Source organism: Rhinatrema bivittatum, chromosome 19 (genome assembly GCF_901001135.1).
Source record: "Rhinatrema bivittatum chromosome 19, aRhiBiv1.1, whole genome shotgun sequence".
NCBI classification, from domain to species: Eukaryota; Metazoa; Chordata; class Amphibia; order Gymnophiona; family Rhinatrematidae; genus Rhinatrema; species Rhinatrema bivittatum.
Window position 1 is genome coordinate 25,390,606 of NC_042633.1, and position 19,952 is coordinate 25,410,557.

The 19,952-nt window shown below is 50.2% G+C and overlaps 1 protein-coding gene across 3 annotated transcripts in view; it reads right to left on the minus strand.

Moving 5' to 3' along the window:
* TBC1D17 (TBC1 domain family member 17) overlaps positions 1-19,832 on the minus strand; it is a 38,965-nt gene extending 19,133 nt beyond the window's left edge. The window contains exons 1-10 of one of the 3 annotated variants that reach the window (XM_029584153.1): positions 19,680-19,832; positions 19,110-19,208; positions 11,558-11,632; positions 11,281-11,401; positions 10,810-11,020; positions 10,417-10,528; positions 9,067-9,228; positions 8,634-8,765; positions 5,093-5,196; positions 4,826-4,920 (exon numbers count right to left, since the gene is read on the minus strand). In XM_029584153.1, coding sequence (XP_029440013.1) covers positions 4,826-4,920; positions 5,093-5,196; positions 8,634-8,765; positions 9,067-9,228; positions 10,417-10,528; positions 10,810-11,020; positions 11,281-11,401; positions 11,558-11,632; positions 19,110-19,208; positions 19,680-19,697 — 1,129 coding nt within the window. In that variant the 5' untranslated portion in view covers positions 19,698-19,832. Of the gene's footprint in view, positions 1-4,825; positions 4,921-5,092; positions 5,197-8,633; positions 8,766-9,066; positions 9,229-10,416; positions 10,529-10,809; positions 11,021-11,280; positions 11,402-11,557; positions 11,633-19,109; positions 19,209-19,646 lie in introns of all 3 variants that reach the window. The other 2 variants (XM_029584152.1, XM_029584151.1) reach the window with 2 other exon arrangements.
* Positions 19,833-19,952: the final 120 nt, after the last annotated feature.

Sequence of the window (19,952 nt, forward strand, 5' to 3'; positions counted from 1 at the left end):
CAGCAACCGCAAGGTGTTCTTCACTCTCTGAAGAGACTCTCGCATTCCTCCTTTGAATTTGCTCGAATGAGCCAATCGTCCAGGTACGGATGTACCAAAATTCCTTCCTTGCGAAGGGCCACTTCCACCACCATCATCAGTTTGGTGAATGTGCGTGGCACAGGCAAAAGGAAGGGCCCAGAACTGAAAATGTTGACCCAACACCATGAAACAGAAACTTCTGATGCTCCTTCCGAATAGGAATGCGCAGGTACGCCTCCATCAGGTCCAAGGAAGCCCCTGCCAGTGCGAAGAGAGAGAGGCGCTGTCCAGCGCTGAAATGGCTCCTGGGCCCGGAGAGGATTTGGATCAGTTGATGAAGGGGAATAGATTGCTGGAGGACAAGAGGCCCAGTACAAAAGTGTTTCCACCTCGTGCCCGGTTTCAGGATTCACGCGGGTGAACTGCCACCACTACGGTGCGTAGCGTCTCCATGGGAAAACGTGGAAGCTGAATGGACGAGTTTACCTTCGGTAAATCGAGAATGGAGTGAAACGTGCCCTCCTTCTTGGGAACCACAAAGTAAATGGAATATCTTCCCTCCCTTCAATCCGCAAATGGGACAGGGACTATGGCCTTTAGGTCGCGCAACCTCTGCAGCGTCCCCACACCGCCTCTCGTTTGTTGCGAGAGACAACAGGGGACTCTACAAGAGCCTCTCACCGCACATGAAAATTCTATAACATAGCCCTCTTACTACCTCCAGAACCCATTGGTCCGAGGTAATCCTTTCCCACTCCTCGCAAAAGCTGGACAATCTGCCTCCTACAGCTTCTACGCAGAAGTGGGGAACTCTGGCTTCACTGCGCTGACTTTCCACCTCCGGTGCCCTGACTGGCCCCATCTCTGGCCGACCTGCGGGCTCCGCGAAAGGACTGCTGGCGCCCACCTCCCTGCTTCACAGAGGTGCCAGAAGAGAACTTGCCAGACCTAAACCCGCGTGAATCCTGAAACCGGGCACGAGGTGGAAACACTTTTGTACTGGGCCTCTTGTCCTCCAGCAATCTATTCCCCTTCATCAACTGATCCAAATCCTCTCCGGGCCCAGGAGCCATTTCAGCGCTGGACAGCGCCTCTCTCTCTTCGCACTGGCAGGGGCTATTTTTAGGCCCGATCGCACTGGCATGCCGCTTCCTACACAGCGCAGCAAAGTTTGTCGTGGCTGCGGTTCAAGGCGAGCTCGCCTTAATTCGACTGCATTTTTCCAGGAATGTCTCCGGAGGGGCTGGGACCTCTGCGGGTCCCCCTGGGGGTGGCAAGCTCACAAGGTCGACTGGACCTGTTCTGGAGGCCCCGGGGGTGGGGAGTCGAAGGAGCCGGCAGCCATTTTGTCTGCAGGTGCTTGGAGTCAGGCTGCTGATTCAGAGCCTTGGGACTCCCCTCCCACACTGTTTCCCACAGAGCAAAACCCTGCTGGTGGTAGGGGAAGGGAAGAGGCATACGGGGACGCAGATCCGGACCTTTTTTCTTCAGATACGGAAGCTTTTTCAACAGATTTTGTCCTTCTGCTCCATAAGTCCTATTTGACCAGGAAGGAAGCAGGGACCAAGAGGTCTTTACCCAGGCAGTCCCGGGCGGCTAAAAAGCCTGGGGATCGTAGTCATGCAGAGTCCAAAGGGATCCTGAAGGCCTTGGGTCTCAAGAGGTCAGCAGTGGAAGAAGACATGTCAGAGGAGACAAATGATCCAGATCAGATGCAGGAAGGTTCGGGGCATCTGGACAAGAACCCTGCTGACATATTGGAGGATCTGATGCAGGAGCCAGACCAGGATCCTATTATTGTGTTGGGGGATTCATTGCATGATCTGGACGAGGTTCCGATTGCGGAAGGGAACGATCCTCGGGTAGTCCACCTGTTCCATAGGGATGAGCTGGGCCCGCTAATTCCCCAGGGGCTTGAGGAGCTGGAGATTATGGTCTCAGGAAGATTTGGATAATGAGAAGGTAAACCCAGTCCTGGAGGGATTACGAGGGCCCCCTAAGGCCTTTCTATTGCCTAAGAAGGTGAAGAAATTGGTGGATCAGGAGTGGAAATCTCCTGAAGCGGGCTTGAAGGTAGCAAGGGCTATGGCTAAGTTATATCCCTTGCCGGAACAGACCTTGGAGTCATGGGAGATTCCCAAGGTGGATGCGGCAGTTTCCGCAGTTACCAAGACGACGACGACGACCATCCCGGTGGCAGGTTCGGCCGCTCTGAAGGATATCCAGGATCAGAAGCTGGAAATTCTACTTAAGAGGCTGTTTGAGGTTTCAGCTTTGAGCCTTCATGTGGTGGTGTGTGGAAGCTTGATGCAGAGAAGCTGCTTGTGCTGGGTGCAGAAGGTACACGATAAGCGATTGGGGACTATTGTTGAGGTGGCTCATGCTGCCCACTTGGAAGCGGGAGTGGCTTATGTGGCAGATGCCCTTTATGACCTGATCTGCACTTCTGCAAGGAGTATTGCCTCTGCGATTGCGGAAACTCCTATGGCTATGAAATTGGTCAGTGGATGTGTGGCCTAAAGCCCAGCTGTCTAACCTCCCCTTCAAGGGCAGGCTGCTCTTTAGAGAGGATCTGGAGCACCTCATGAAGCAGTTGGGGGAGTCGAAGGGCAATAAGCTGACGGAGGACAGGAAAACCCCCAAGATGTCTTTCCCTCCGTGAGCTCGTTTTCGAAAGGCGAGGAGAATTTGCCCTGGCAGAAGCCCTGGGCTGGCGGCACAAAAACAGAATTCGAGCAGAGAGTAGTCCTTTTGAGCCCAATGCAGACCTCCAAGGGATGGTGGCCCCCAGGAGGGAAGCTGAAGTAAGATAGATCAATGAAGGCAGGCTGGTCCGCTCCTCTCCGATGGCTGTCGGAGGGAGGCTGACCCTCTTTTACGAGGAATGGACCAGGATCACCTTGGACCAATGGGTCCTGGAGGTGGCTAAGCCTTAGAATTTTCTCGTCCGCTCAGTGATGCTTTTGTAGTCTCCTGCTGCTTCTCCCAGTACAAACGAAAGGCGGTGAGGGATACTTTGCAACGGCTACAGCTCCTGTGCGCCATTGTTCCAGTGCCCCCTCAGGAGACCGGTGCCCAAAAAGGAGGGGATCTCTCAGCTCATTCTTGATCTTCAGAAGGTCTATGCTGCCCTCCGAGTGCCGCGTTTTCGGATGGAGACGTTGCGCACTTTGATAGCAGCAGTGCGCAAAGGGGAGCTTCTGGCGTCGTTGGGCTTGACGGAAGCCTATCTCCATATCCCCATTCGGGCCTAACACTGGAGGTTCCTGAGGTTCATGGTCCTGGGGGAGCATTTCCAATTTCAGGTCCTTCCCTTTGGAATAGCAACAGCACCGCGCATGTTCACATAGGTGATGGTGGTAGTGGCGGCAGCACTCAGGAAGGAAGATATTCTGCTACATCTGTACCTGGATGATTAGCTAGTACGGACGAAGTCAGAAGTGGATTGTTGTCGCTCCGTCCAGCAGGTCCTGCGCCTCCTGGACTCATTGGGCTGGGTGACGAATCTAGCAGTCATTTGAAGCCAGCCCAGTCACTGGAATATCTGGGGACACGCTTCGATACCCGGATAGGGAAGATGCTTCTGACTATGAAGAGGGTAATTCAAGTTGCAGAGTCAGGTCCTTCGGCTGTCTGTTGGTTCCCAGGGTCTGGGATTATTTACAGGTCCTGGGTTCAATGGCTTCCTTGCTGGAATTGGTTCCATGGGCTTTTGCTCACATGTGTCCTCTGCAAAGGGCTCTATTATCCTATCGGGATCCGCTTTCGGAGGACTTTCAGCTTCCTTTGCTGGAGGACGCCGCCCCCCCCCCCCCCCACTCGAAAACTTTAAGAGAAAATGCAATCGACCACTTTCCTTAAGCTAAGCTTATAGCAGGCTCTGGGCATCCTCCTGGGGGGGGGGGGGGGGGGGAGCTAGCACCACCAGTTTCCACCCCCCAACGGCAAAAAGGACTGAGCCAACAAAGGTTCCCAAGCCCCTGCTCATCCACCTCCAAACCAGAAGGGATGGCCCCCACCAGGACTTGCCAACCTTCTGGGAGGTACTCTTCACTCCTAAACTTTGCCTCTATTTTTTTGTTTTTTTTTAACTAATCCTCAGACAGCAGGTTTTGCACCCATCTGCTGGAGACAGAAAAATACTGAGGGACTGCAGGTGGCACTCTAGGTTACGTGCCAGTGTCAGCGAAACTTTCTCTGTCTCCATCTACTGGAGGGAAGGCAAAACCCAAGAGTCTGGACTGATCTGGATATGTACAGGAAACTACCGGTCCACCTTTGTCCACATGTTTATTCACCCCTTTATCACAATGTAGGTGGTTGTGAGGCAAGCCTTCCCTTGGGTAAATCCATGCTGGCTGCGTCCCATTAAACCAGGTCTATTTAAACGTTCTGTGATTTTATTCTTTACAAGTTTCCACAATTTTTCCCGGCACCGAAGTCAGGCTCACCAGTCTACAAATTTCCCAGATCTCCCCTGGAGCCCTTTTTAAATATTGGGGTTATATTGGCCACCCTCCAGTTTTCAGGTACATTGGACAATTTTAATGATAGGTCACAAATTTTTACTAATAAGTCTGAAATTTCACTCACCTATGAGGCTGCAGTGAGTAACCCGAGCTTGCTCCTTCCTCCCTCACCTAAAGCAGAGAGTAACCCCTGGGCCTGATCCTTCCTCCCTCACCTGAGGCTGTGCCTAGAGTATCCCCTGGGCCTGCTCCTCCCCCATTTACCCATGGGGATGTGCCGATGCCCTGCTCTCAGCGCTGACAGTGATTCTTAGAACAGCCTCTCTCTCACTCACCTATAAGGCTACGGTAACTTCGAAGCAATGAGTTCCTTTTCTCCTGATCTTCAGTCACCGACTTCCACTGTAGCTTCATGCGAAAGTATTCATCACTATGGGAGAGGCATGGCGACATGTGAGAAGGACACACCTACCCCTGTAATGCAAACACTCCATCCAAGAACCTTGCAATGGCATGGGGTCAGACACTCTTCCCCAGGAGGGCCCAGCAGACACCCATTCCAGAAATCCTGCAGACACGCACTGGAAACAGTCAGAACTCACGTCTTCCTCCTCAGCAGGGCTTTCCGCTCTTCCGATGTGCTCTCCCAGGGGTAGTAGCCTAGCAAAAACTTCCACACATCCTTCCGCAGCCCAGGACTCAAGCCCTGTGAAGAAGGCAAACACCTCTGTGTCACACAGCCCTGCTGCTCCTGAGGGAATGCATGGCAAAAACGAGATGTCCATATGTCCAAGGGACAGGCAAGATTGAGTGTAAGACCCTGCCTGAGCAACAGTCAGCCAGCCACAGACAGGAAAATTGGTTCTTACCTGCTAATTTTCTTCCTGTAGTACCACAGATCAGTCCAGATTCCTGGGTTTTGCCTCCCTTCCAGCAGATGGCGAGAGAGAAAATTTCGCTGACACCGGCATATAAACCTGGTGAGCCGCCTGCAGTCCCTCTGTATTGACCTGTACCCAAGCCAAGATACCACTGAAACTAAACAAACACATCCCACGTAACACATTCCCCCAAATGAACAGAAGGATGGGGAAAAAACCCCTAATGAGAACAATCCTTTCCAACATTAATAACAGAAGAGAAACCAAAGGAAAACCTGTGCCCTTCTTCAGTTTATTTACAACAACAGATTGAGCGGACTCTCCAATCCACTTTCTCCTAATGGGAGGGACTCTGGACTGATCTGTGGTACTACAGGAATGAAAATTAGCAGGTAAGAACCAATTTTCCTTTCCCTGTACGTACCCAGATCAGTCCAGACTCCTGGGATGTACCAAAGCTTCCCTATCTGGGGTGGGACCTGGAGAGTCCCGCTCGAAGCACGCTTTCAAAGCCCATGGCATCTGGAGCCTGGACATCCACATAATAATGTCTAGCAGAAGTGTGCAACGACTTCCAAGTAGCCACTCTGCAAATCTCTTGTGGCAACACTTGTTGACATTCGGCCCAGGATGTCGCCTGTGACCACGTAGAATGAACTTTCAAACCCTTAGGGACTGTACGCTCCTGGCAGATATATGCCTAACCTAGCGCCTCCTCCAACCATCATACTATGGTGGCCTTTGAAGCTTTATGCCCCTTTGAGCCAGCACATAGCACGAAAAGATGATCCGAGAGTCTAAAGGAATTAGTGACCTTAAGATATCTCAACAAGGCCCGTTTTACAGCCAAAGACTTCAATTCATTTGAAAGAGGCACCGCAGCGTCTAAACTCAGAAAGGCCAGCAGCTCCATCATCTGATTCAAAGGAAAAGACAATACCACTTTTGGAAGACAAGATGGAACTGTACGCAAAGAGACTCCGGCATCCATTACCTTAAAAAAAGGATCTCTGCAAGAAAGGGCCTGCAACTCCGAAATCCTTCTAGCAGAACAAATTGCTACCAGAAAAACAACCTTCAAGGTAAGGTCCTTCAGAGTCACTTTACGCAGCGGTTTGAACGGAGCCGTACACAAACCTCTGAGCACAAAGTTAAGACTCCAGGGGGGACAAACCTTGTGCACCAGAGGCTGCAAATGCTTCGCCCCCTCGGAGAAAACGCACCACATACAGATGCACAGCTAAGGCTGCCCTTTGCCTCCACTTGGACTCTCAGAGTTAAAGGCCAACCCTTTCATCAACCCTCATTGCAAAAAGGACAAAATATACGCCACCAATGCACGCGTAGGTACAACTGCGTACTCTTCGCACCAAGCCTCAAAAACTCTCCACACTTGCACATAAGCCAAAGAAGTTGACAACTTCCTAGCTTGCAATAGAGAGGAAATGACATCCTCCGGATATTGCCTTTCAAAAGCCAAGCCACGAGAGAGAAGCGATCTGCCTGATCCAAAAATATGGGCCCTTGGTGCAACAGGTTAGGAAGATGAGCGAGGCACAGCGGCCCGTCCAAGGCGAAATTGATCAAATCCATAAACCATGGCTGCAGAGGCCACACTGGCGCCACCAGAATCAGCTCTCCCGGTAGACTTCTTGGTAAATGCCGATTCTGCCACATCCACCTTCGGTTCTTTCAGGAGATCCAGTCTCTTCCATCAAGGGGTAAAGCTTAGCCATTGCTCTGCCCACCTTCAGATCCATATCCAGGAAGTCCTATTTCCGGTTCACCAACTTCCGGATCTTCTTTGGTAAAGGAAAAGCACTTGTTGGCCCTCTCAGCCCGTCCAGGACCGGATTAACTCCCTCATTGTCCGACTCCTCCTGAGTCACCTTCACAACTAATTCCTCCAGAACCTGGGGAATAAGAGGCCGTAGCTCCTCTCGCTTGAACAGGCGCACCACCCTCGGGTCGTCCCCTTCATGTACCGGAAACTCATCCGGCTCAGGGTCATCTTTGGTGCCATCAGCCGCATTGGGGGTTGGCACCGCATCCGGATCCGCCCCGTGTTGATCGAGAAGGTCCTCCCGTGGATCATCTGAATCCTCACCATCCCTGGGAAACCCATCCAGGCACCGCGGGATATCTCCAGACCCCTCTGAGGCCACCCTGGGTTTCTTACTAGTGGGGAGCAGCGGCCACTCTGCGGCCTGCTTCCCCCCGCCCGTACCTTTCCTTGCTAGGAAGGCCTTGTGCATGAGGAGCACAAACTCCAGGGAAAAATCCCATGGATTATCGTCCCCTGGCTCTGGGGGACCGACATCCAAATTCCCCTCCCCATTAGAGACTCCCTGCCCCACTGGGGAAAAGGGAGGAGGAGAATCACCACTTCTCGTGGTCAAGATCTCCTGGTCAGCATCCCCTGCAGGGTCGGATGAGGGCCTGGCCGAACGGAGGCCTTGTTTCCCTCCACGCCCCCCCCCCCCCCCCCCCCCCCAATCAAGGAACTCTCCTGACCCGACCTGCATTCCACACAGAAGGCCCGGGCATCCAGCTGCGCAGCATACAAGCCACAAGCGCGGCATGCCACCATTTTCTGCTTTGGCGACATTATGGCTCACTGCGCAGCGCACAACTCAGCTAGGCCGCACAAGACAAAGCCCTCGTGACCACTGCCGTGCCGAAACCAGCTCCCGCCGGCATGCTAACAGGATCACAGGTGCCTCACCAGTCGCTGGCCCTCCACAGTCGCGAGATAAATCATGGGCGCATCTGGCCTCACAAGCAGAAGGGATGGCCTCACCAGGACCTGGCAACCTTCTGGGAGGAACTCTTCTCGACTAAAAAATTAAATTTAAAAAAAAAAAAAATGTTTAACTAATCTACGACTGCAGGTTTTGCACCACCACCATCATCCACTGGAGACAGAGAAATACTGAGGGACGGCAGGTGGCACACCAGGTTATATGTCAGTGTCAGTGAAACTTTCTTGGTCTTCATCTGCTGGAAGGGAGGCAAAACCCAGGAGAGTCTGGACTGATCTGGGAACGTACAGAGAATGAAAAAAGTATCTGTGTTTCACTCCCAGGACACATAGGGCAGGCCAGGAGGAGACCCCCTGTAAGGGAGGCCAGAAGCCGAGAGAGGAGATCCATGGCTCCCTCCTGGGGCATATAACGTAGGCTCCAGTCTGAGAAAGAGAAGGGATCTGTGGCTCACTCCCAGGGTGTGGAGTGGGAGGAAGAGCGAGGAGATCTATGCTTACCCCAGCAAAGATGCGTTTCTTCAAGTCCTCCATGCCTGAGACTCTGCCATCAAAGTCTAGGTGTTTCTCCCACTCCTGCTCAGTCACCACCGGCTGGCGCTGAACATTCGGCCTGTCGCCCAGGTCTGCCTGCTGCAATGCACGTGGACACGCCATTAAAGCACACATCGGTAATGGAGTAGTGTTGTGCATATTATTTGAGCAGCACACACAGTCATACCAATCAAGTTGTCTTGGATCTGTGCGCCGACATGGATAAGCTCGAGGATTCGCCATGACACAACACGAGGGGCCCAATACAGCCAGGATGCACATCCCAGCCCCTTCAATGCTCGACTACAGTGCCCTCTCACAACATCCAAGTTCAATCACACCCCCCCCCATGCTAGATGCTACCTCTCTCCTTAACCCTTTGCCTTCCCCCGGCACTTACACAGGTGATGACCTCAAAGCCTGGCTCATCCTCTAACCCCATCGCCATCTCCGAGAGCGGCCTGTGCTGCGGGCCCTCATGCGGTTTCAGGGCTCCACGGAAGAAGTTGGTGACTTTAGAGAAGCTTCCAAAGGTAGCGGAGTAGGGGTCTTGTAAGAAGCGCTGTGGCCAAAGAAGAGACGAGGTGCTGTATGGAGGTTACTCACAATATGGGGTCCAATAAACCACGTGTGTTCAAAATAAACTCTCCACTGTCTCATTAGCTGTAACATAGCCAGCCCTCTCATGCAACTCACTGTTACTTATACCACCCTTTAGTCTACTTTTCATATATATGCAATTAAAATGAACAAACACCTAACAGTCACTTGCAGAGTTCTTATTTGTGGTACTCCCCAACTATTTCTAAACACAGTCCCGTTGCTTCTTGCAATCCCCAACATGGATCCGCATGTTGAAAACGTCTGCTTCAGGGCTTCTTTGCCGCCATTACGGGTCTCTCATCGGTTGTTTGAGACTGGCATGATGAGCAGAGAAAACTTAACAGAAGGGAGCATGCACAGTGTGTGTGTGAGAGAGGGTATGGGGGTGCACGCAAGGGAATTCGGACCCAAAATAAAAAGGCTCTGGGTTGCACTTTTACTTATTACAAAGGTTATATTGTGGTAGTTTGGTAAATAACGTAGGCAGACGTTTGCTGAGTTTTAGAATATTGAGTGCAGAATTCCCCCAGGAGTACTGTAAAAGTACATGATAACCCCTCTCCCCACAACGCAGTCTCTTCCTCCTGTAGGTTCAAACCCCACCTCACTCCCCTCAGTTTAACCACCCTCTATCCCCCACCTCCAACCGCAGGCTTAACTGCCCTCAGGTCCCTTCCCCCCCCCCCCCCCACAGTTCTCTCTCCCCCAGGCTCAACACCTCCCTACCAATTTTCTCTGACACCCCCTCCCCCCCCCCCATCTCAAATTCTCCATGTTTCACCACCCCATCCAGCTCTCTTCTCTTCCAGGCTTGACCCTCCCCATAGAGGAAGTCTGAGCTCTCTCCCCACCCAGCCACCTGGACTTAACCTCCTAGCTTTATTTCTTCCTCCCCCCAGCCCTCCCCCCCCTCTATCCTAGCCCGCAAGAGACAATGTTGCCACAGCAGCAACAGCTACCACCACCACCTTCTTCTAGCAGGCAGGGGCAGACGTTTCCTCTTCCCCTCTGGCCTGCCTGGGCCGATGCCATCATCATTGCTTCCTGGACCCAGCCCAAAATATAAAATCTGCACTGCACGGAATTCCCCCCCCCCCCCCAGGAGGCACTGGGCCAGAGCTCAGGCAGCAGAGACGCGTGTACTTACAGACACCAGATGGGAAGAATTCTCATCAAAGAGCTGGAGCTCATCAAAGGAATGAGAAAGAGCGTAGGAGTCATGCGAGTAGACTAGGTACAGGCGGGAATCTTTGGGAGAGCTGTGGAAATAAACAGACCCTCAGCTTTGGCCATGTGCTCCAGAGAACTTCCTCACAAGAGTGCCCCTGTCACTACCAGATCAGACACCAACAGAGAAGGCTCTCTGTGATCACCCTTGCCACAGTGCCCGCATGCACAACTGTCCCCCCCACCTCAGAGCCAGCCCTGCTGCCTCCTGCCATTCTGACTGTGCCAGTTTTCTTCCCAGCCATGCCATGCCTGCCTCCTCTTTCCCAGCAGTGTCTATAAACGTCTAGGTCATGTCTTCTCCTTCACTCACGTGGCCAGGATAACATATTTGCAGAGGGCCTTCAGAAGAGCCTTTGTGCCACCATGATGGAAGTGCAGAGCTTGAATGGACACGCCATCTTTGGTCATGAAAATAAGATAGGACCAGCCGAGTCCTGGCTTGCTCTTCCGGATGGATGTCAGCTCCGACAGGCTGAGAGAGAAGGACCACTTCCCCCGCTGCCCAGCCTTCACTGCTGGAGCTGCAAACACAGAATAGACCAAGAAACCCAAAAATGAGAAGGCATGCCTCTGATACAACAGGACCACACAAAACCAGCTCTCATTGCGATGGCCTTTCCTTAGAAAGAATCCCTTAATCTACCAGTTTAATAAAAAGGAGCACATCCTGCGTATCAGCGCCTACTGAATTCAGTCTTCTCCAGGATTTTCAATTCATTTCTGGTGCAATTTGCTGACTTGCAAACAATTCCTTCCAACACCTCGAGTAGCTTCTAATTACCTGGGGCCTCATCTGGGGCTCGAGTCCTGGTTCCTACAGTACTGATCACAGCCCAGTCCGGTTCATAGCCTGGATCATACAGGTCTTCCTCAGCCCGGCATGCCACACTCCCCGGAGACTCCTGCCGATGTAAGCGCACTGACGTGATCAGAAAGTACAGTGACACTGCAATATCAAGAGGCACTAAGGAGAAAGACTTTCAGGAAGTAAAGGGGATCTAAGCAAACCTGACTGGGATTAGCATAAGGCACTTGTACCCGCTGATTTGTGTCATCACCTTTTTGGAGTAGACAATCTGGGGAGCATCTCCGAGCTCTTCCACCGGCGTCCACTGAACGACCACGTCCGAGATCTGTGTGCACAGAAACAGTCAGGAAGACTATGGCATTACAAGCCCCACTCAGGGCCCCAGATACAGCAGTCCAGGACTTTCAGGCCCACTTTAGCTCCCCTCCCCTTCCAACTGTGAGGTTCCACAGCCACGAGCATCAGCACAGCCACTACTCGAACATCCAGCCTTCTAAAACCCTGGGACCACCACCAACTGCTGCATCCATCCAGACTAGGCAACATGAGGGGCACTCAGCCTGCCAGACAGAGCCAGCTGCATAAGCACTGGCATTCTCGCTAGGACTTCTGGAGATTCATATTCAGGAGCAGGAGATCATTTATCTGACCAGTCTGTTTCGCCAGGTAGCATCCAATATTGGTGCTACTTGCTTGGCTAAATTTTACCCAGGTAAAATTCAGCTGAGGAGAGGGGGAAATGTTAAAATTCCAGGGTTTTGTCTGGAAAACTTTCCAGTTATTTGGGCAAATCACTTCGAATATGGACCTCCTAGTTCTCTCCCTACCAGCAGCCTGTCAGCCAGATTCAGCTGCCAATCAAGTCTTTCACTCTCTCTTCAGAAATTCTTTGGGATCGAAGCTCCTCTCTGCTTAGCCCATGTCCAGGAGGTCGTGCCACTCATCCACCACTCTTTCTGTGAAAAACTATTTCTGGACATTGCTTCTCAAATCTTCTTAGCATGAGCCCTTCATCTAGGCCTTTCCATTGAAGAAAGCAAGTTTGCTTACCGTAAACGGTATTTCCGTAGATAGAAGGATGACTTAGCCATGCTGTCATGGGAACTGTCAATCAGGGCCCGGGGGGAGGAGCTTCCAAAGAGCTTTGCTCTGTGCAGCTGCGCTTGAGTTCCCGCGCAGGAAATAGATCTCTCCTCAGTCTGAGATTAAGCAGTAGATGAACATAAGGTACGCCAGGTCGACTTTCCAGGGAGGTGGGTGGGTCAGCATGGCTAATTCATCCTGCTGTCCACGGGTTGATTGCAGGGCTGAATTAGCCATGCTGTCATGGGAGTCCATAGCTCCCCATCACGCTGTGTGTCTGTGTATTTCTTTGTTATGTATTTGATTGTAGTGGAAAGTCGACCAGGTTATTGAGATGTCACAGAATGAAGAATTTCTTTCCCCATCCTGGCATCGCCTGATGATTGTTGGTCTAGGCATTAATGGGACATGGAGGTATGAAGGGAGGACCAGGTAGCCGCCTTGCAAATGTCTATGGGCTGTACATTTCTCAGATGAGCTATGGAGGTCGCCATTGCTCGTACCTGATGAGCATTTGGGTGCGATGTAAGAGAGAGCTTCCATTTCCTGTAGCAGAACTGAATACATTGTGCTATCCAGCTAGAAATGGTTCGTTTAGTGACTGGGATACCCGGTGCATTAGGATTGAAAGAGACAAATAACCGTGAAGCTCGTGTTTGTGATTGTGTCCTCTCCTTATAGTATGCTAAGGCACATTTATAGTCTAAGGTGTGCCGAGCACGTTCTCTTTCATTTTGATGTGGCTTAGGGAAGAACATTGGAAGTTCGATTGATTGATTTAAGTGGAATTGTGAAACCACCTTTGGAAGGAACGATGGATGAGTTCGTAGGACAGCTTTATGATGATAAAATTGAAGATGGGGGCTATAATGAACCAAGACTTGTAACTCACTAACTCTGCGCGCCAATGTCACTGCTACAAGGAAGCCTGCCTTCCATGTGAGGTATTTTATGTGGGCCGAGTCCATTGGTTCTAAGGGCGATAGCATAAGCTGTTCCAGAATTAGATTTAGGTTCCATGGTACTCGAGGTTTGGATATAGGCGGTCTAATTCTTGAGACCTTTGATGAAGCGAGATACCAAGGAATGAAGTGAAATAGGCTGGCCCCGATGTGGCCTGTGATAGACTGAAAAACCGCTGAGATGAACTCTTAGAGACGAAGTTGCTAGGCCAGCTTTGTAAAAGATGTGAAGGTAATCTAGAAGAGATTCGGGTGAACAATCCAAGGAAGAGGGATTCAGTTTTGTTAGGAACTGGGGAACCTTTTGGGGAAGGGGGAGTCTCTTCCGAAGGGATGGGCTCCACCTTAACCAGGGTGGAACCAGGCTGCTGGTGCTAACCTTTAAAAAGGAGATAGAGCAGCTTTTAAACTAGAACAAAGGGGAAAGCCGACAGTCGCTCAACAGCGCATGGTTCAGAGAGATGTATCTTCAAAGGATACTAATGATGCATTAGAATTAGGGCATCTCGACAGTGAGGTTCCAATAATTAGAAAAGTAGTCCAAGTGCCTGTAACTAAAAACTCACCTGAGCTAAAACATCCCTATCAATTAAAAAGCAGAATGAAAATACAAACAGAAAACAAACTTTGAAATGTTTGTATGCTAATGCCAGAAGTCTAAGGCGTCTGACAAAGTTCCTCATGAGAGGCTTCTAGGAAAAGTAAAAAGTCATGGGATAGGTGGCGATGTCCTTTCGTGGATTACAAACTGGCTAAAAGACAGGAAACAGGGAGTAGGATTAAATGGACAGTTTTCTCAGTGGAAGGGAGTGGGCAGTGGAGTGCCTCAGGGATCTGTATTGGGACCCTTACTTTTCAATATATTTATAAATGATCTGGAAAGAAATACGACGAGTGAGATAATCAAATTTGCAGATGATACAAAATTGTTCAGAGTAGTTAAATCATAAGCAGATTGTGATAAATTGCAGAAAGACCTTGTGAGACTGGAAAATTGGGCATCAAAATGGCAGATGAAAATTGACTTTTGGTGGTTGATGACTAATCCCAATTGGTCCAAGCTCTTGGTCAACTGACCTACTTGCGTTAAGAGTAAGGAGGGATTTGATGCCACTAGAAGCCAGTTGTCGAGGTATGGAAAACTCCTCATGCCCCTCTGCTGGAAGGATGCCACCATCACCGCCATGCATTTTGTGAAAACTCTTGGGGCTGACGATAGGCCAAAAGGAAGAACCGTATACTGGTAATGTTTGTTCTGGAATTGGAAAGACAGGTAACGCCATGAGGACGGGTGGATAGGGATGTGCATGTAAGCATCCTTCAAATCTATTGAGCACATCCAATCGTTGGGTTGGAGGAGTGGTAGAATTGATTTTAACGATACCATCTTGAATTTCTCCTTTACTAGATACTTGTTCAATTCCCAGAAGTCTAGGATTGGTCGTAGGTCACCGGACTTCTTGGGAATTAGAAAGTATGGAGAATAGAACCCCTTGTTGCGGGCCAATAGGGGGATTGAATGAATGGCCCGTTGTTGAAGTAATGATGCTATTTCTGTCGCCAACTGGGGTTGGTGTAGTTTGGGACCCCCTGCCGCCAGAAATGGGAGCGGGGGTTTTTCCAAGAAATGGAGTTGATACCCATTCTGTATTATGTCCAGAACCCAACGGTCGGAGGTGAGGGTTTTACAGCTTGTCAAACATGCTGTTAGTCTTCCCGGTGGAGTAAGCCGTGGTGATGGCGAATGAATCTCTAAAAACACTGAGATGGTTTGGCTGGAGCTGCAGGTTGTTGGCTCTGGTGCTGATTGGATCTAGGGCGTCCTCTTCCCCTGTGAGATTGTTGCTGTTGCGAGCGTTGTTGCGGCTGATAAGAGGGAAGCCGATAGGAGGAGTAAGGTCGGAAGGGTCTACGTAGATATGCTTGTCTACGCCCTCCCGTGAAGTAGCGTCGCAGTGCGGCATATGCTGGGGGGACAGTCAAAGATTGTACAGCCATGGATTGCTCCTTCAGATTTGCTACAGTTTCCTGAAAACGAGGTCCAAATAAATTGTCCCCTTTACACGGTAAATTTGCTAGTTTGACGTGGACGTCCTCTCAGATCACGCTCGCTCTCAGCCACTCCATTCAATGAGCCGCTATGGCCGTTGCGGAAGACCTGGTTGCGGTTTCAAAGGCCTCAAACACCATCCTGAGTAGGTTCCGAATCCCCTCCTCAATATCTTGGATCGGTTTGGACATGGTTGGTTCAGTTAGTTCTGATGTAAACAGCTGACCTTTTATCACCTGCACGCATTCGTACAAATACTGCACGATATAAAATTGGTGTTGATGAATGCGTGCTGATAACATTGCAGACTGGAATGTTTTCTTTGCGAATTCATCCAGTGAGCGATGGTTCTTCCCTGGGGGTACAGAGGCATGTAGTTTTGTTTTCTTAGCCCTCTGCATGGCCGGTTCCACCACGATGGAAATGTGTGGAAGTAATAGGGCGACTGTTTCATGCGAAACTTTAAGTCCGCCTTGCGAGACATTGGAGCCCCAGTGTACGTGGTTTCCCAAGATTTTTCCAAGATGGCATCTAGGACCTTGTGAGAGGGCAAGGAAGTAGGCTCTGCTGGTAAGTCAAATATCTTTAGAAGGTCTAAAGTTTCAGCCCTTGGGTCCGGTACTTTTTGAACGTCCAAGTGGAGGATGGAGCCTACCTTTTCCAGAAATTTGGGGTAGGACAAGTCCTCCGGTGGTGAGTATGGCTCTGGAGGATCTTCTGGTGCGTCGGAAGGATATCCCGTTGACGTATCCGGGGATGAATAAGGTGATCCTGGTTGAACAGGAGAAGGAAGTACTGGAACAGGGAGTTTTGGACTGTGTGGTTGGGTAATCGGAACGGGCTCTGGGGTTGGCTCCCTTGATGGAGTGGAATGTGGTGAACTGCCCACCGGGGAAGGAGGGAGGGTGAACGTACTTTGCAATGTTTGAAAGAATCCCGATAGCGCTTTTGATAATTGGGAGAAGGCTTGTTGTGTTTTTGGTGGCATTCGAGGCTTTGTTACCCCTTGTCCGTGTCTTGGGGAGATCGCCACACACAAGAAGTCTGAATTATCTCTACCCACTGGATGTTTTTGTGAACGTAAGTCGATTATCTTTCGTTTTTTGGTTAATGGTTCTTGTAGAACCTGGGCCCTTTCCTGGTGTTTGGAGATGGATGATAAATCCGAGTATACTTGGCTTCTCCGGAATCACAAGGCGGAATGAGAAGAAACATCTATCAGTTCATCGTCAGATGTCAGTCGATGAGCTGGGGTATGTTCCTTCATCGTTGACGTAGAAGGCCTGGAAATTTGAGTGCTCGGTGTGGGCGAGCTCTGCTGTCTTGGAATCTTAGTTTTAGACAGAGAACCTAGTTCACGTTCTCTTGAATGAGATCTTTTGCTTTTTTGTGGTAGACTGGTCCCAGTCCCATCGATTTTGACTCAAATTCTTGAGTTTTCGCTTTAATAGTCGAGTGCTTTGGTTTGACAGAACCGTGCGTCGGGCTGGATGTTGAGTGCGTCGATGTAGGTGGATGCGTCGACGACACTTGTTTATGTATCTTCTCGGCGCCGTGTTTTGCTTTTGGCGTCGATCCCGCGCCGAGCAGTGAGTGTGGCTTCGGTTTTGCGCCATGCGTCGAAAGCTGCTTCGATCCTGTGCTGTGCGTCGATGTGTGCACCAGTCCCTCGCCATGCGTCAATGGTATCGATTTTGTGTCATGCTTCGATGGCGGAATTGATTCGACGCCATGCTTCTTCTTCTGTGTCGGGTGCCGACGCAAGCGTCGATCGCTTCCGCATCGAAGGAGGCTTCGATCTCGGCACATCCGGCGCTTCTGATCGACTGTGGCTCCATGTCAGCTCATCGGCTCCGGTTTTCTTTCCCGATTGCTGGTAGGAGCTGCGGCTAGACCCCGATCGGTCAGACTGAGGAGAGATCTATTTCCTGCGCGGGAACTCACGCGCAGCTGCACAAAGCTCTGTCTTTCTCTATGGAAGCTCTGCCTCCCGGGCCCTGATTGACAGTTCCCATGACAGCATGGCTAATTCAGCCCTGCTATCAACAGGAAAAGGTTTGCTTCTTGTGTTTGGTTGATACCACTGAGATATTTGAAGATTTCTATCATATCTCCCCTCTAGGGTATAAATATTTAGATATAGTCTGATGCAGACCCAGCACCATTTTGACAGCCCTTCCCTGGACCACCTCCAAGCTATCTATAGCTTTCTGAAGGGATGGCCTCCAGATTAATATACAATATTCCACATGAGGTCTCACAAACAACTTGTAGAAGAAAGGAAGTGATGATATTGTTGTACAAGTCATGCCTCTTACTATGCATCTTAGCATTCCTCTGGTTCTGGGCACTGCCTTGCCGCATTATTTCACCACCTTGAAATCATCAGATATAATAAATCACTCTGAGGCCTCTTTTCTGCTCTGTGAACATCAGTATCTCACTCCCTATTGTGTACCATTCCCTTAGATTTTTGCACACCAAATGTATAACACTATTTTTCAATATTAAAACCCAGCTGCCAAATAGCTGAGCATTCCTTAATCTTTCTCAGATCACTTATTTTGTCTACTCTCTTGCTAATCTTGGAACATCTGAAAAAGGCAAAGCTTTTCACCCTGACCATTCCAAATCACTCACAAAGACACTAAACAGAACCAGCCCTAGACCTGATTCCTAAGGCACTCCACCAATCACCACCCTCTCCTCTGAGTGAATTCCATTTACTACCACCTCTGTCGTCTATCTCTCAATTAGTTTTTAATCCAGTCCACCACCTTGGGTCCCACTCTTAAAACACTCATTTTAGTCATGAATTTCCTAAGAGGGGCAGTATCAAAAGCTTTGCTGAATCCAAGTAAACCACATCCCATGCTTTCCCTTGATCTAATTTTCTGGTCACCCAATCGAAGAAATCAATTAGATTTGTCTAACACAATCTCCCTCTGTAAAAGAAAGCTCCAACCTGTGGAAACAGACACAGAATTGTGGTCCTGAAGTCTTGGGAAAGAGGTGTGTCCCAAGCCGAGGAGGTCAGCACACAGTTTTATAAAGGCAAGGAGTAAACAAACAGGTCTGGTTTTCAGAATATTCATAATGAATGCGTATAAGGAATTTCTGCATGCACTGCCTCCATTACACTCCAATTCACTCCATCTCTCTTGGTAATTGCTTCAAAGTTAGGTTAAATTCCAGGCCTAAACTCAGACTTTTGGATATGATGGCAGCTACCATAATTACTACAGTCAGGAAATTTGGAAAAGGTGATTGGCATATGTAGTTCAATAAATATTTTCCATTTCCCTGTATATACCCGGCTCAGTCCAGACTCCTGGGTTTATTCATCCCTGCCACTGTGGGTACAGATCATTACTGAGGAACTGCAGGTGGCGCTGGGGATTATGAAGCAGTGTCAGTGAAACTTTCTCTGTCTCCATCTGCTGGCAGGGATGCATAAGCCCAGGAGTCTGGACTGATCCGGGTACATACAGGGAAATGGGAAATATTTATTGAACTACATCTACATATGCCTTCTAGCTCCATGCCAATCACCTTTTCTAAATTTCCTGACTGGTAGTAATTATGGTACCTGCCATCATATCCAAGTCTGAGTTTAGGCCTGGAATTTAACCTAGCTTTGAAGCAACTACTAAACTGGAAGTACAAGTCTCAGCCTGGGAAAGCAGAAGATGATAGACTGCTGCTACCTTCTCAATAATGCGGATAACTCCAGGGATCAGCGAGTCCTGGTCCTGCTGCCTCTTTGCACTGGTATGGAGGAACACCCCATCTTTCTCAAAAGCCACCTAAAAACAGAAAGGCAAGAAGATGGGATGAAGCAGCATGGCAGCATTGAGGGAAATGAACCTTTAAACTTGGGAAGATGCTTTCCTTCCCTGTCAGCTGACACCAAATGTTGTCTCACTGGATGCTGGAAGCTTCTTTCATCCTGTTCTCCCAAAACATTCAAGTAACTCTTTATTCAGCAAATAACCAATGGCCCGGCCACCCCATTCCCCACTCAGTGATTTGCATAGGGTGGGAATGGAAAGGTGGAGGTGAGAGGAGGAGGAGAGTGAAGGGGTGGGAGAAGGGTAAAGAGGGAGTGGGATGGGGGGGTTGTTTTAATTTCTGTAGTTTTATTCCTGAAACGGGGCTGGGCTCCTTCTGTAGCTTTTGCCTCATTCCGGGCCCCGGGGGCTCCGCTCCTCCCCTCACCCTGAGAGCCCCAATCCTCTCCTCACTCCAAGCCGCGGAGTCTCTCCTCCCCTCTTCACCTTCTCAGAGGAGTCCATCACGAAAACACCACCACAGCGCCTCCTCACGTCACTTCCACCTCAACTACCGCCAGAGAAGGTCACGCGCTCTGTCATGGCAACGACAACTTCCTGCCGTTCCGCCGTCAGCCCCGCCCCTTCAAGCATCGTGTCCTACGCTCCTCCCGGGCCCGCCCCTACCGTCTGGACCGTGCTCAAGCTCCGCCCTTAGGCTCATGACGTTTCTCCAGCCCCGCCCAGTGAGCCCTTCTACACGCCTTCTTGAGCTCTACA